The sequence below is a fragment of the Nymphalis io genome, chromosome 15, assembly GCF_905147045.1.
Source record: "Nymphalis io chromosome 15, ilAglIoxx1.1, whole genome shotgun sequence".
Lineage (NCBI taxonomy): Eukaryota > Metazoa > Arthropoda > Insecta > Lepidoptera > Nymphalidae > Nymphalis > Nymphalis io.
The window spans coordinates 9,614,805-9,627,762 of record NC_065902.1 but is presented as its reverse complement, the minus strand read 5'-3'; the positions used below and the strand labels follow the sequence as shown (position 1 = coordinate 9,627,762).

The following is a 12,958-nucleotide window of genomic DNA, read 5'->3' as shown; positions in this document are numbered from 1 at the left end:
ATGCGCTCGTTGCAAACACAGCGAGCGGTGTGTTGAAAAATGTCAGCTAATAATAACACATTTATCTATTTCTAAGTGCAAGTAGTAAGAAAATATACACAAATCTTATACCAACTTATATAGTTCTGGAGAAGTTTCTAGAATATAATATTGTTAAACTGCGCTTATCATTTTTAACCGCTTTAAATTTAGATTATTGACGTGATAAGAATGATTTCATGTTGTACATAGTATATAATAATATGTCTTTGTTTGTTTCTTCAGCGTTCTATTCTATTTAAAAAAATTGAACAACCAATGCAACACATGCATTTTTTGTATTGTTATGTATGTACGTATGTGTGTATTAGAAAAATTAAGGTAATATGTACCAATTACCTATGTGTGCTCTCTTAAACTGTGTTTAGATTCATTAAATTAATATACATATTTACTATACTTTAGTTACTACTAATAGACTTTACATACTTACAAATTTTACTAAATAATTTTATTATATTTACTCGAATATACAGGTCAGTCACCACCTTAATACATTCAAAGTGCTTAAAGAAACACATGGCTCATGATGAGATAGACTTTTACATTGATTAACGATAGAAATTAGCATTTTGTTTTGGTTTCATTTTACGGGAAATTCTTATAGCCAGACATATATCATATAAAATGAAACTGTGCGCTACGGTCTCGACCTCTCTCGACGACTCTCAAAAATAATATATTAATTATAGCCGTATAATAATTTAATTATAGCCAAGTTCATCTCATTAACTAAATACAAAGTGTTATTATTGATGGGAAGTTTTTATAATTCTAAGCATCTAGCTTTATTATATTAATAAACACTGGCTGATATAACCTCGTTGGCTTAGAAGCAAGCTTATTATGGCTGCAGAACTAAATACTTCAGGTGCTCAATCAAACTCGAACCTGGTGGCTTTTCCCACTAATAATACAAATATAATAATATCTATATATTTTTTTGTTAAACGATATAATTAGTATAAATCATTAATGAATATTTCATTAATATATATATATATATATATATATATATATATATATATATATATATATATACATATATACCGTAACCGTAACAGCCTGTGAATGTCCCACTGCTGGGCTAAAGGCCTCCTCTCCTCTTTTTGAGGAGAAGGTTTGGAGCTTATTCCACCACGCTGCTCCAATGCGGGTTGGTAGAATTCACATGTGGCAGAACTTCAGTGAAATTAGACACATGCAGGTTTCCTCACGATGTTTTCCTTCACCGTAAAGCACGAGATGAATTATAATCACAAATTAAGCACATGAAAATTCAGTGGTGCTTGCCCGGGTTTGAACCCACGATCATCAGTTAAGATTCACGCGTTCTTACCACTGGGCCATCTCGGCTTTTTATATATATATATTATATTATTTTAAAATTGGTATTAACAGTAAGAGAAACAGGTCAACTTAAGTTATTAAGTTTTATAACTGAATAATAAAAATTGGCACTTAAAATAATTTATCTATATTTTACATTATAAAGCTGAGTTTTATAAATAATTGAAGGATCGGAGCAGTAACAGTGCAACAAAGTGTTTAAAACAAACTTTTATGATTGTATAATTTATACAATTTGGGCCAGTTTTAATATTTTAATCTTAACCAAAGATTGCGGATTAAAGTTCCTACAGACATCAATAAAATTTCGTCTATTTGATCTATGTTTATAATTCATCTTGTGCTCTTTTTTGGTATGAAAGCTAAGTCTCTATGAGACTGTAATTTTATTAGAAGCCAATTGTAGTAATAAGTTCTGCTTGCTATGTGGTTATATCTTGCTTGTTTGTCTTCATAAATAAAGAAAGAAACTTTGTAATGATTAATGAGAATGACGTTGGACAAGACTAGCTGCTTGGCCGCTCCCCAAAACTTGCTACCCGCGTAAGACTGCGTAAAACCATTGTTACTTTAATTGTATATTTACACAAAATATTAACATTGTTTCTTAATAAATACTTCACGTGCTATGTTTAAAATTATTTAAATTTAATATTGTCATATTAAATAATTACTAATATATATAGTTTATATAGTTTTTGTATAGGATTCCTCTCCTCTTTAGAAGGTTTGGAGATTATTCCATCACGTTGCTCCAATGCATGGTGAATACACATGAGTTCGATTCGACACATGGACGTGTCCTCATTATATTTTCCTTCACAATCGAGCATGGGATGTAGAATAAACAAAAATTTCAGAAGTGCTTTCCTGGGCTTGAAGCTGCAATCATCAGTAATGATTCATCTGTTCCTGAGCCATCTTAGGTGATTATTTTAAGTTTATTTTATACAAATGAATTCATATATTTTTAAATGGACCTCCTAATTATTCCTACCACCCATTAACTATTCTAACACTGGCTCAAAGTGATCCTCCGTTAAATCGACACGCAGGAATTTGTAATGTAGTTTGTACCACTTGAGTTTGCCCACCATCACAAGTAAGCTATACTACATTTTACACGTACCAGTCGGTGGGTTCCATGTTACATTAAACATTAACTCGTGGTCGGAGCCGACGAGAGGTAGCGGGGTCACTTGGACACCGCTCGGCAGACCCGCGTGTTGAACTTTGTAACGATTGAAGTTAATTTCTGTTGGGACCTGAAACAGATAAAATAACCCAATGAGTAAAACATAATATACTTTACAAACCCCAATAATAATTAGTTAATCCCCAAGTTGAAGGTTAGAATGGACGTGGTAACCACAAATTTATACACAATATGTATATATATCATTCATATCGTCTCGTTGGTATAGTGGCAAGATAAAAGGTCGCAGAACCCAAAGTCTTGAGTCTAAGCCCCAGGTCGGGTCGATAAAAAGTTATTGGGTTTTTCTCCGCACCGACCCGCAATCCGACACGACCGGAAAGAGTTCAGGCGCAGGACCAACGGCTTTACGTCCTTTCCGAGACACGGGAGTGTACACACTTCCAACTTCCAGACTCCGGGCTGCTACTGAGAATTTTCTGACAGAAAAACCCAATAACTTTTTACTGGCCCGACCTAGGAATTGAATCCAGGACCCCCGGGTCTGCGGCCTTACATCAAGCCACAAGAAAAACGAGGCAGTTATACAACACCATAATCTCCAAATGAGTGTTAAACTGTTACTCTAGATGGTTTTGTTACTATAGTTCAAATGTACCTGATGGTGTCCTCTTGACCGACTTTGGTCAAGGTGGCACATGGTATTTTATAGTGCACAAGTGTTTGATTAAGCGTTTTTACTACCAATAAGAAATTTAATGCATTGAAATATTTTTTTTAAAATTTGAATTCAATGTTCCCAACTGGCTGGCAAATAGACCAGCAAGCTACTAGCGATATTTATTCATGACCTCATTAGCAGAAATATAATAATTAATGTTTTAATATTTATATATTGTATTCTAAGAATGTTTTGAACATACAAATACAATCTAACAAAGAAATGGATCGTTTGTTATCTGTGAAAGATAAACTACTAACAATTGTATGATACAAAACAAATTTATGAATGAATTGTAGCTCTTGCAACAAGTCTTATATCTCATATCATACCAATTATATAACATAATAATTCTATTTGATTTTACTAGGCTGGTTCATTTTTCGGCCGGAGGATCGGTATTGCGATTCAACGGAGAAATGCTACCTACTTTCATTTCTGCCACAGTTCCACAAGGTCATAATTTGTAAAGAAGCTTTTTTAATTTTAATGTATATATACTGTTGCTCACGTAAATGTTTTTTTATTTTTCATGTTAATAAAACTCATTTTATTCTAATTTTTGATTTCACAAACTCACATTATACGTTTTTCGATGCATACGAGATTCCTCGATAACCATTGGTCCGTTTCCACAACACGAAAACAACAAACAACACATAAAAGTCGTCAAAAACAACACATCACTGTAAACGCACATTTTACATGGACTTGCATCATATCGTAATAACCGAATAGGAATGATTCCTTTGATAACTATTGATATAAGACATGAATCAACGGATATGATTTGTCTATTTCCGACGTATAAACCGGTAAACAATACTAAAAGCAAACAAGAAGAACACACGGAACAGATTAAATTTCAAAAGCGTGCGATGGTAAGCGAAAATAAACGGATTTTTTTAGTGATTAAGATTTTTAAGTGTATTAAGGGACGGCTACATTTTGACGCGAAACGCAGTGCGATCGATTTTAATGTTCGACGCGTTTATCGAAAGATGCGGTTTCTATCGCCATTAATATATAACGATAATGAAATGAATATTTTTTTTATTTTTCTAGAATAGGTAGGCGAACGCTCGTATGGGCCACCTGATGGTAAGTAGTCATTAACGCTTTAGCACATTGGCATTGTAAGAAATGTTAACCACCGCATATATCGCCAATGCGCCGCCAACCTTGGGAACTAAGATGTTATGTCCCTTGTGCCTGTAATTACACTGGCTCACACACCTTTCAAACCGGAACACAACTATACCAAGTACTGGTGGTACCTACCCAGACGAGCTAGCACAAACCCTTACCACCAATGAATAAATTACATTGGTTAAAAAACAAACATTACATTTGCAAAATATCTTTCTATTTATGATACTAGGAAAAATTGTGCACTAATTATTCGTTATAAATTTTTTTTTTCACATGATGCTTATTTTATAATACTTTATGTGATATTAAGAAATCATATTTATCTTCAAATAAATTTTAATTTAAAATCCTATAATATATATAAGTTACGCGACACATATTGCGACGCTGAAATATTTAATGCTAGTGTGTCCACGCCATCTTTTTCTGTATCGACTATCATTTTTCGGTCTAGTATCGATAATAAACGTTTAATACTCGAGATTGGCTGACGTTATATCGATACGCGTCTATAGATAAGATAACGGTTACCATTTTACATTTATACTAGTAATGTGCGTTTTATTCGATGAAAAACAATAGTAATAACAAGAGTAAACCGACTACGAGTGCCAAGATAAGCTCTATGGTGGACGTTATAACCAGATGTAGTATACGGGGTTGAGCGTGATTTATTGTTTAAGATAAATATACAGTTTGTATAAATATATTGTGATGAAATTTTCAACGGATTTAGGTCTGCGTAATAAGTCGATTAATTAAAGTAATTAACATTAAATGTAATTGATACCGTAACCGTAACCGTAACAGCCTGTGAATGTCCCACTGCTGGGCTAAAGGCCTCCTCTCCTCTTTTTGAGGAGAAGGTTTGGAGCTTATTCCACCACGCTGCTCCAATGCGGGTTGGTAGAATTCACATGTGGCAGAACTTCAGTGAAATTAGACACATGCAGGTTTCCTCACGATGTTTTCCTTCACCGTAAAGCACGAGATGAATTATAATCACAAATTAAGCACATGAAAATTCAGTGGTGCTTGCCCGGGTTTGAACCCACGATCATCGGTTAAGATTCACGCGTTCTTACCACAGGGCCATCTCGGCCCAATAATACCAATATTGATACCAATAGATAGCAATTAACGATTTTTAAGAGTAGCAGTAGCGCTGGATCGCGCTGGTAAATTTTTTTGTATTGTATTTATATTTATGAACATTTAATAGATGTGTTAAAAATTCATTAATTAGCATATTATTCTTTAAAGATATGATATTCTCGTCGCAAACGCACGCACACGCTTTGCTCATATTACTTAGTCGTCAATATTCTGATACGCGGAGTACACTCCGATTATGTTTAACGTACAGAAAGTTTTGACGTGAAATTAATTAAATTTACCTTATTATATCCAGCAATTCATGAAGTATATATAATTTTATCATTGACTTTTTTCCATTTAGTGCCATGTAATTAGTGGCAATTATATATTTAAATATCTTTATATTAGTCTCTGTATTTCAACTCTCTCGAACCTTATATTCCTCAGAAAACGAGGCAACATATCACTAGTATTATAATTTTGTTTCAACTAACAGGCTTCCGAGTCACATGTGTGTAATACTGGCAGCGTCCCAATCCAGGGTTGCTACTGGAAATTCATTGCATCCCGGATCAAGCCAATGAAAAACTATAGGGAAACCTTATTGAACCCATTTCCTTGCTACTGGACGCAGACAATATGCTGAATAATAATATTAAATCAAAACAGTTTGCTTTAGCAATAATATTTCTCACAAAGACACCAGTTTATTTGGAGCAGATGAAAGAACACACAAAAATCAATTAATTAAGGCTACTCACCGAAAGTCCATGTATTTCTGCACTTGGAATTAAGTGCGTAGTGGAATGCATTTCATTTACAGAATCATCTCTCGTTTCCAAACTTGCAGACAGACTTGACATCAAGTCCGGAGCCAACGATGTGTTCTCCAAGTCTTCATCCTGTATCGGTATTGTTTCTAGATCGTCCGAGTTCGTCGTCCTGCCGATGAACCCTCGTAAAATTGTATTGATACCGGTGAAGGATTCCTGCGACGTACTCTTGGGCCACATAAGCATCATGATACAGCATAATGTTGATTGCCATTTCATCATGCACGAACCATGCTAGCGTCAGCGTCAAAACTTCAAATTTAACGACACTCTTACGATCACATTTTTTAACAATTTTAAATGAAAGTCAATAAGTCTAGTCATCTTCCTTCCTTTTCTCGCAAATAAGATCTAAATATTTGGTTTTATTGAAACTAACAAACATATACAATATATTGAGGCTACTGATTTGAAATTAATTCGAAAGTATAAGACTCATTTTATGTACCAAAAAAAAAAAAAAAAAAATTCCACAATATAGTTTTACTTGGTTGTAGGGTATTGTAGTCTGGTAGTAGTAGGTACTACGCACTCGGCAGATATTCTATCACTAAATACTGCTTCTTAGTGTAATTGTATTCCGGTTTTAAGGGTGAGGGAATTGTTATTACAGGCACAGGGAATATAATATCTTATCGTTCCCAAGGTAGCTGGCACATTGACAATTTAAGGAATTGCTTACCATCAGGTGGCCCATTCATCCGTCCACCGACACATTTTATTATAAACTATTTATATTATAAGATAATAAATAAATATCTAATGTTTATATATTAGTTCAATCAAGAGTAAGTTTTGTTTGTGAAGATTTCATATCAAACAATAATAATAACTTGGTTGAACAACCTATTTGTCGGATATTCTAGCAGCAAATATTCTATTTGGACCGATGACCTTAAGAAGGTGGCGGGCTCCGACTAGATGCGGAAGGCGGAGGACCGGGAGCTTTGGCACACCTTGGGAGAGGCTTATGTTCAGCAGTGGACAATGATTGGCCGTTGATGATGATGATGATGAAATATTCTATTTTATTATGTTCCGAGTGAGCCAGTGAAACTGCAGGTACAAGAAACACAACATTTTAGTTACCAAGCTTAGTGACACATTGACGATCATCTTCCCGTCCGCTACCTACACCTTCAAAAATAAAATTAAAAAAATTACTTAACAGAAAAGGCATCATCTTATTAAAAATGTTTGTACTCTCAATGTTATGTACTGAATCCTTCGTTATACCTTTTAATAAAATTCGAAGGAAACCCGATAAGATTTATTTCTTCAAATGTAAATGGGATAAAATGTTATTATGTGTCGATTTCACGTTCCAATAAATAAATATAACCTTCTAATTTTTGTATAGGGTTACTTTTGTCGAATTGGGATAACAGATTACAATTAATTTCATGGTTGATTTTTAGGATAAATTTCTGATTTCATATGTAAAAAAAATGTAGGTAGAAATTAGTGTACAGGAGAATATATCTGATTTTATACATTGTAATAAATTCAAAATTTCAAAAGTAATAATAGATCTTTCTAAGAAACTGGTCTACACTTCTTCACCAAGCTGACGCTTACTTAGCTCAAAGATTGAGTCGGGACGGAGAGTGAATAGTGCCAGCTTCCTGGTACAATGCCTGCTGACAATCTTTTGGACGGCGTGTTTTTTTCCATAATTTGTAATATAGTTCTGTATATGATTTTTTTTATTGTATACCTAGTCTATAAATAATACTTATAATGTAATTAACGATCTTACATAATTTTAATATTTGCTTAGTGGCTGTTTATTTAAACACGGATTGCGCTCTTTCTGTCATTATTGATTTAATCGAAAGAAAAATACACGGTATTATTTCACTAATGAGTCATTAGCTAGACAACGTTTAAGGCCGTAAATTTCTTTATTATTATATATTATAGTACGTTTATTGTTTCCCTTTAAATATAAATGATTTCAATCAATGCTCATATTTTGGAATCTTAGGTGTGCTGGAAGAAATCTCTTCAAGACAAGCATGCCTTTTATACTTTGTTCTCTTTTGATATTCTTTTCTTGATTCTGGTATGTAAAATAATCTGGTATGTATAATAAATATACTTAATCTTAAAACGCATACGTTTTGTACCACATTCAAATCTAATTTAAGTAATTCGGAAAATAACAATAACATGAGTTACGGCAAAGTATTAATTTTTTTTTAAATGTAATCATATAGTTATATTTAATTAAATGTATGATTGACATTTGTAATTAGAATTTAAACATTTCTTATTTCGATGAATTACGGGTAGACTACATCCTAATTACGAACGTGTACAACAAATTTTTTACCTTACAATTATATATTTGTGTTTATATTTGTTACGTTTTCTATCGGAAAATTCTTACTGTCTTCGACATCTGGAAGTGGTATCATTCCTGTGCCTCGGAAAGCACGTAAAGCCCTTGGACTTATATGACTAGCGGATTAATTAGTAGAAGGGAAGGGAATAGGTAGAATAACCTGTTTGCGCACCCTTGAGATTGGCCGCCGTGGCTGAAATCGGTCTGAAAATCATCATCATAAGTGATTTATTCGCTCGTTCTGTGTTGATATATTTATGACGGATCTCCCTACGTCAATATCTCTGATGCGTTTATTAATATATCTAGTAATATTTAAAATCTACTAGTTCATATATATGAGGTTTTTGAACAACCTTAAAAATAAACTTGAAGTTTATGTATATTCTTTTTAAACAGTATAGTTCTTATGGCATATGTAATCAGTATTATATTGTATATATTTTTTTTCAACTTCAAAAACGTATTTATGCACAAAGATTAATTATTTATCCATTGAACAACTTGGGGGTAATTATTTTATTTCCAAGGTATCATGTATCATATACTACCTATATATATATCACTATATACAGTAACAGCCTGTAAATGTCCCACTGCTGGGCTAAGGCCTCCTCTCCCTTTTTTTGAGGAGAAGGTTCGGAGCTTATTCCACCACGCTGCTCCAGTGCGGGTTGGTGGAATACACATGTGGCAGAATTTCAGTGAAATTAGACACATGCAGGTTTCCTCACGATGTTTTCCTTCACCGTAAAGCACGAGATGAATTATAATTACAAATTAAGCACATGAAAAGTCAGTGGTGCTTGCCCGGGCTTGAACCCACGATCATCGGTTAAGATTCACGCGTTCTTACCACTGGGCCATCTCGGCTCATCACTATACAATATATCGTATATAAAATGGTTGGTTTAATATAATTAGTATAATAACATTTTATTTATTTATTTTGGGAAACATACAGCATAATATTATACAAAAACATTTGATAACAAAATAAGTCACATATAAGCCAACTAAGTTTCCACTTTTACATTTATCATATATACGGTTTTTAACGTTTTTTATATCTTTACATGTCTTTGAATTTATTATATAATTAATATAACCGAAAAGAACCGCTTGGTTCGAGGCACTCTAAATATCAACTTAAAAGCCGAAAGATCGAGAATGATGAGGTCTACTCTCCGACCTACCATGCTCCAAGCTGCTCAAGGCTCCGAAAAGTTCCAAATGGAACTTCAAAATCAATTCACCGCGTTGGAAACCATAAGCAGCATTGATGAGAGAACCGACACGCTGGTCAAAATACTGCAAAACACATCCCGCAAGTGTTTTCCGCCACAGAGAAGAGACAACTCACCAAAACTCTCTGCTGAGACACTCGAGCTCATGAGAAAACGACGAGAACTACCATCGTTTTTGTCAGATAAGGCCTTAAACCGAACAATAAAAACGCTGACGCGACGCGATCTCCGACGCTCCAATACCCGTGCCATCAAGGCTGCGATTGAGCAAAATCGGGGATCGAAAGTGTTCGCTCGCAAGTTTGGGAGGCCGCGTCTGACAAAACTTAAAACTGAAAATGGTGGGGTCGTTACCTCTAGGCCTGAGATTATCGGAGAAGTAGAGAGGTTTTATGGGCAGTTGTTCTCTTCAAGATCGGATAAACCCGTGGGAATCAGTATTGATGACCAGCGCGCCCCTCTTATGCGCCATTACTCCGAGGAGCTCCCGGTCGTTGACCAAGGAGAGATTAGGGCGGCTCTAGAACAGCTTAAAAACAACAAAGCTCCGGGAGATGACGGAATCACAACAGAGTTGCTTAAGGCAGGCGGGACCCCGGTCCTGAAAGAGCTAGCAAGCCTCTTTAATTCCGTCATCCAACATGGCAAGACCCCGGAAACGTGGAGCGGGAGTGAGGTGGTACTGTTTTTCAAGAAAGGTGATAAAACCCTCTTGAAAAACTACAGACCAATCTCCCTCCTGAGTCACGTGTATAAGCTGTTCTCAAGAGTCGTCACGAACCGTCTCGCCAGACGACTTGACGAGTTCCAGCCCCCAGAGCAAGCCGGCTTTCGATCAGGCTACAGCACCGTGGACCACATCCATACTGTTCGGCAGATTGTGCAGAAGACCGAAGAGTACAATCAGCCGCTGTGTATGGCATTTGTGGACTACGAGAAAGCCTTCGACTCCATCGAAACCTGGGCAGTGCTCGACTCATTGCAGAGATGTCATATCGACTGGAGATATATCGAGGTACTGAGATGTCTGTACAACGAAGCTACAATGACTGTCCACATCCAGGACTGTAAGACGAAGGCGATCCAACTGCGCAGAGGGGTGAGACAGGGGGATGTAATATCCCCGAAACTGTTCACCAACGCGTTAGAAGACGTTTTCAAAACGCTGGATTGGACTAGGTATGGAGTCAATGTAAACGGCGAGTACATCTCACACCTTCGATTTGCCGACGATATCGTCATCATAGCAGAGTCGCTGGAACAACTCACCGAAATGCTGCGTAGCCTAGGCGAGTCTTCCCGGTGTGTCGGTCTCGGTATGAACTTGGACAAGACCAAGGTCATGTTCAATAGGCATGTCGTGCCGGGACCGATATACGTCGAGGGGAAACCTCTCGAAGTTGTTAGTGAATATACCTACCTAGGACAGATAATACAAGTCGGTAGGAACAACTTCGAGAAGGAAGCCGATCGAAGAATTCGCTTGGGATGGGCAGCATTTGGCAACCTTCGTCAAGTCCTCAAGTCGTCTATACCGCAATGTTTGAAGACGAAAGTCTTCAACCAATGCGTCTTACCTGCCATGACATACGGTGCCGAAACGTGGACACTAACTGCGGGACTAGTCCACAAATTCAAAGTCGCTCAGCGTGCTATGGAGCGAGCTATGCTCGGAATATCTTTGAAGGATAAGATCAGAAATGAGATTATCCGGAAAAGAACCGGAGTCACCGACATAGCTTGCAAAATTAGCAGGCTGAAGTGGCAGTGGGCTGGTCACGTATGTCGTAGGACCGATGGCCGTTGGAGCAGACGAGTCCTAGAGTGGAGACCGCGAATCGGCAAGCGCAGCGTAGGGCGCCCTCCAGCCAGGTGGACCGACGACCTTAAGAAGGTGGCGGGCACCAACTGGATGCGGAAGGCGGAGGACAGGGAGCTTTGGCGCACCTTGGGAGAGGCCTATGTTCAGCAGTGGCCAACGATTGGCTGTTGATTTATATATATTTAGATCCTGTTTTAAAAACGTGTACACATTGTTTCATAAGACAGTTACTAATTAAAATATATACGAGTACTTATAATATACCGTCACGAAGTATTCTTTAAAAGCTTTGAAGATGTATGAATATTATATACAAAGGTATCTCAAATTATAAAAAGATAAGTCTGTGTGAATAGGGAAGGTTTGGAGCTAATACCACCACGCTGCTCCAATGCGGGTGTGAAATTAGACAATATGTAGGTTTCCGATGTTTTGAAGGGAAAAAAATGTTCCATTAAACACGCAGCATTCAGCACACGTTGTGCTATTGCTAATTAATTTGATTTAGAAATGCTACCTAGTTGAGGTTAACACATTCCGGGCGAGAGGAGGAGGGAGAGCCACTATCAAGTTTCGAGTCCGTTTTATCGGACTATGAGAGTAAGAGAGTAATATATCTCTGCGCTGACTGTAGTGTTTGCGATTGCTCGCTTTGGCTGAATTCCATCAGGACGGCATTAGAGTCGATACCATCACGACAACAAAAGGATATTCTCCTAAACGTCAACTATTATACTTGTATGGAAAATCACGTGACCACGAATGTCCCGTGACATACTTTTATAGGCTTTAAGATTTTTTGTTGTAGGGATCGAAGCAATTTACTCTAACAGGACCGAACGATATCAGGAAGGATACGATATCAGTCTTCTTGAATTTCCAAAAGGGTTTCGTGATAAAAAATGAGGAAACATTTTTATCGTAGGAGCGTTCTTTACAAAATAATTATATACGAAAAATTTTTTTGAGTGGTACCTTCCACAGATGACGTCATTATAAAAAGTGCCACCAAACCATTCTTTACGCCATCGGCGCTTTACCAACCATCAAATCTAATATGTTATATCTTTGTGCATATAATTACAAGGGAGCTTACCCTTTAAGCCCCAAAATACAAAATTACTTGCTGCTTGCACATAGATCTAATAAATTGCATACCTCAAGCAATTATTATCACTTATTAGAATAGAATT

General features: G+C 36.4%; 1 protein-coding gene across 3 annotated transcripts in view; it reads right to left on the bottom strand.

Moving 5' to 3' along the window:
• The window catches only part of LOC126773779 (uncharacterized), a 142,009-nt gene that overhangs the window by 125,020 nt on the left and 4,031 nt on the right, over positions 1-12,958 (bottom strand). The window contains exons 2-3 of one of the 3 annotated variants that reach the window (XM_050494930.1): positions 6,278-6,723; positions 2,519-2,654 (exon numbers count right to left, since the gene is read on the bottom strand). In XM_050494930.1, the coding sequence (XP_050350887.1) occupies positions 2,519-2,654; positions 6,278-6,571 (430 nt within the window). In that variant the 5' untranslated portion in view covers positions 6,572-6,723. Of the gene's footprint in view, positions 1-2,518; positions 2,655-3,846; positions 3,984-6,277; positions 6,724-12,958 lie in introns of those variants that run through there. The other 2 variants (XM_050494929.1, XM_050494931.1) reach the window with 2 other exon arrangements.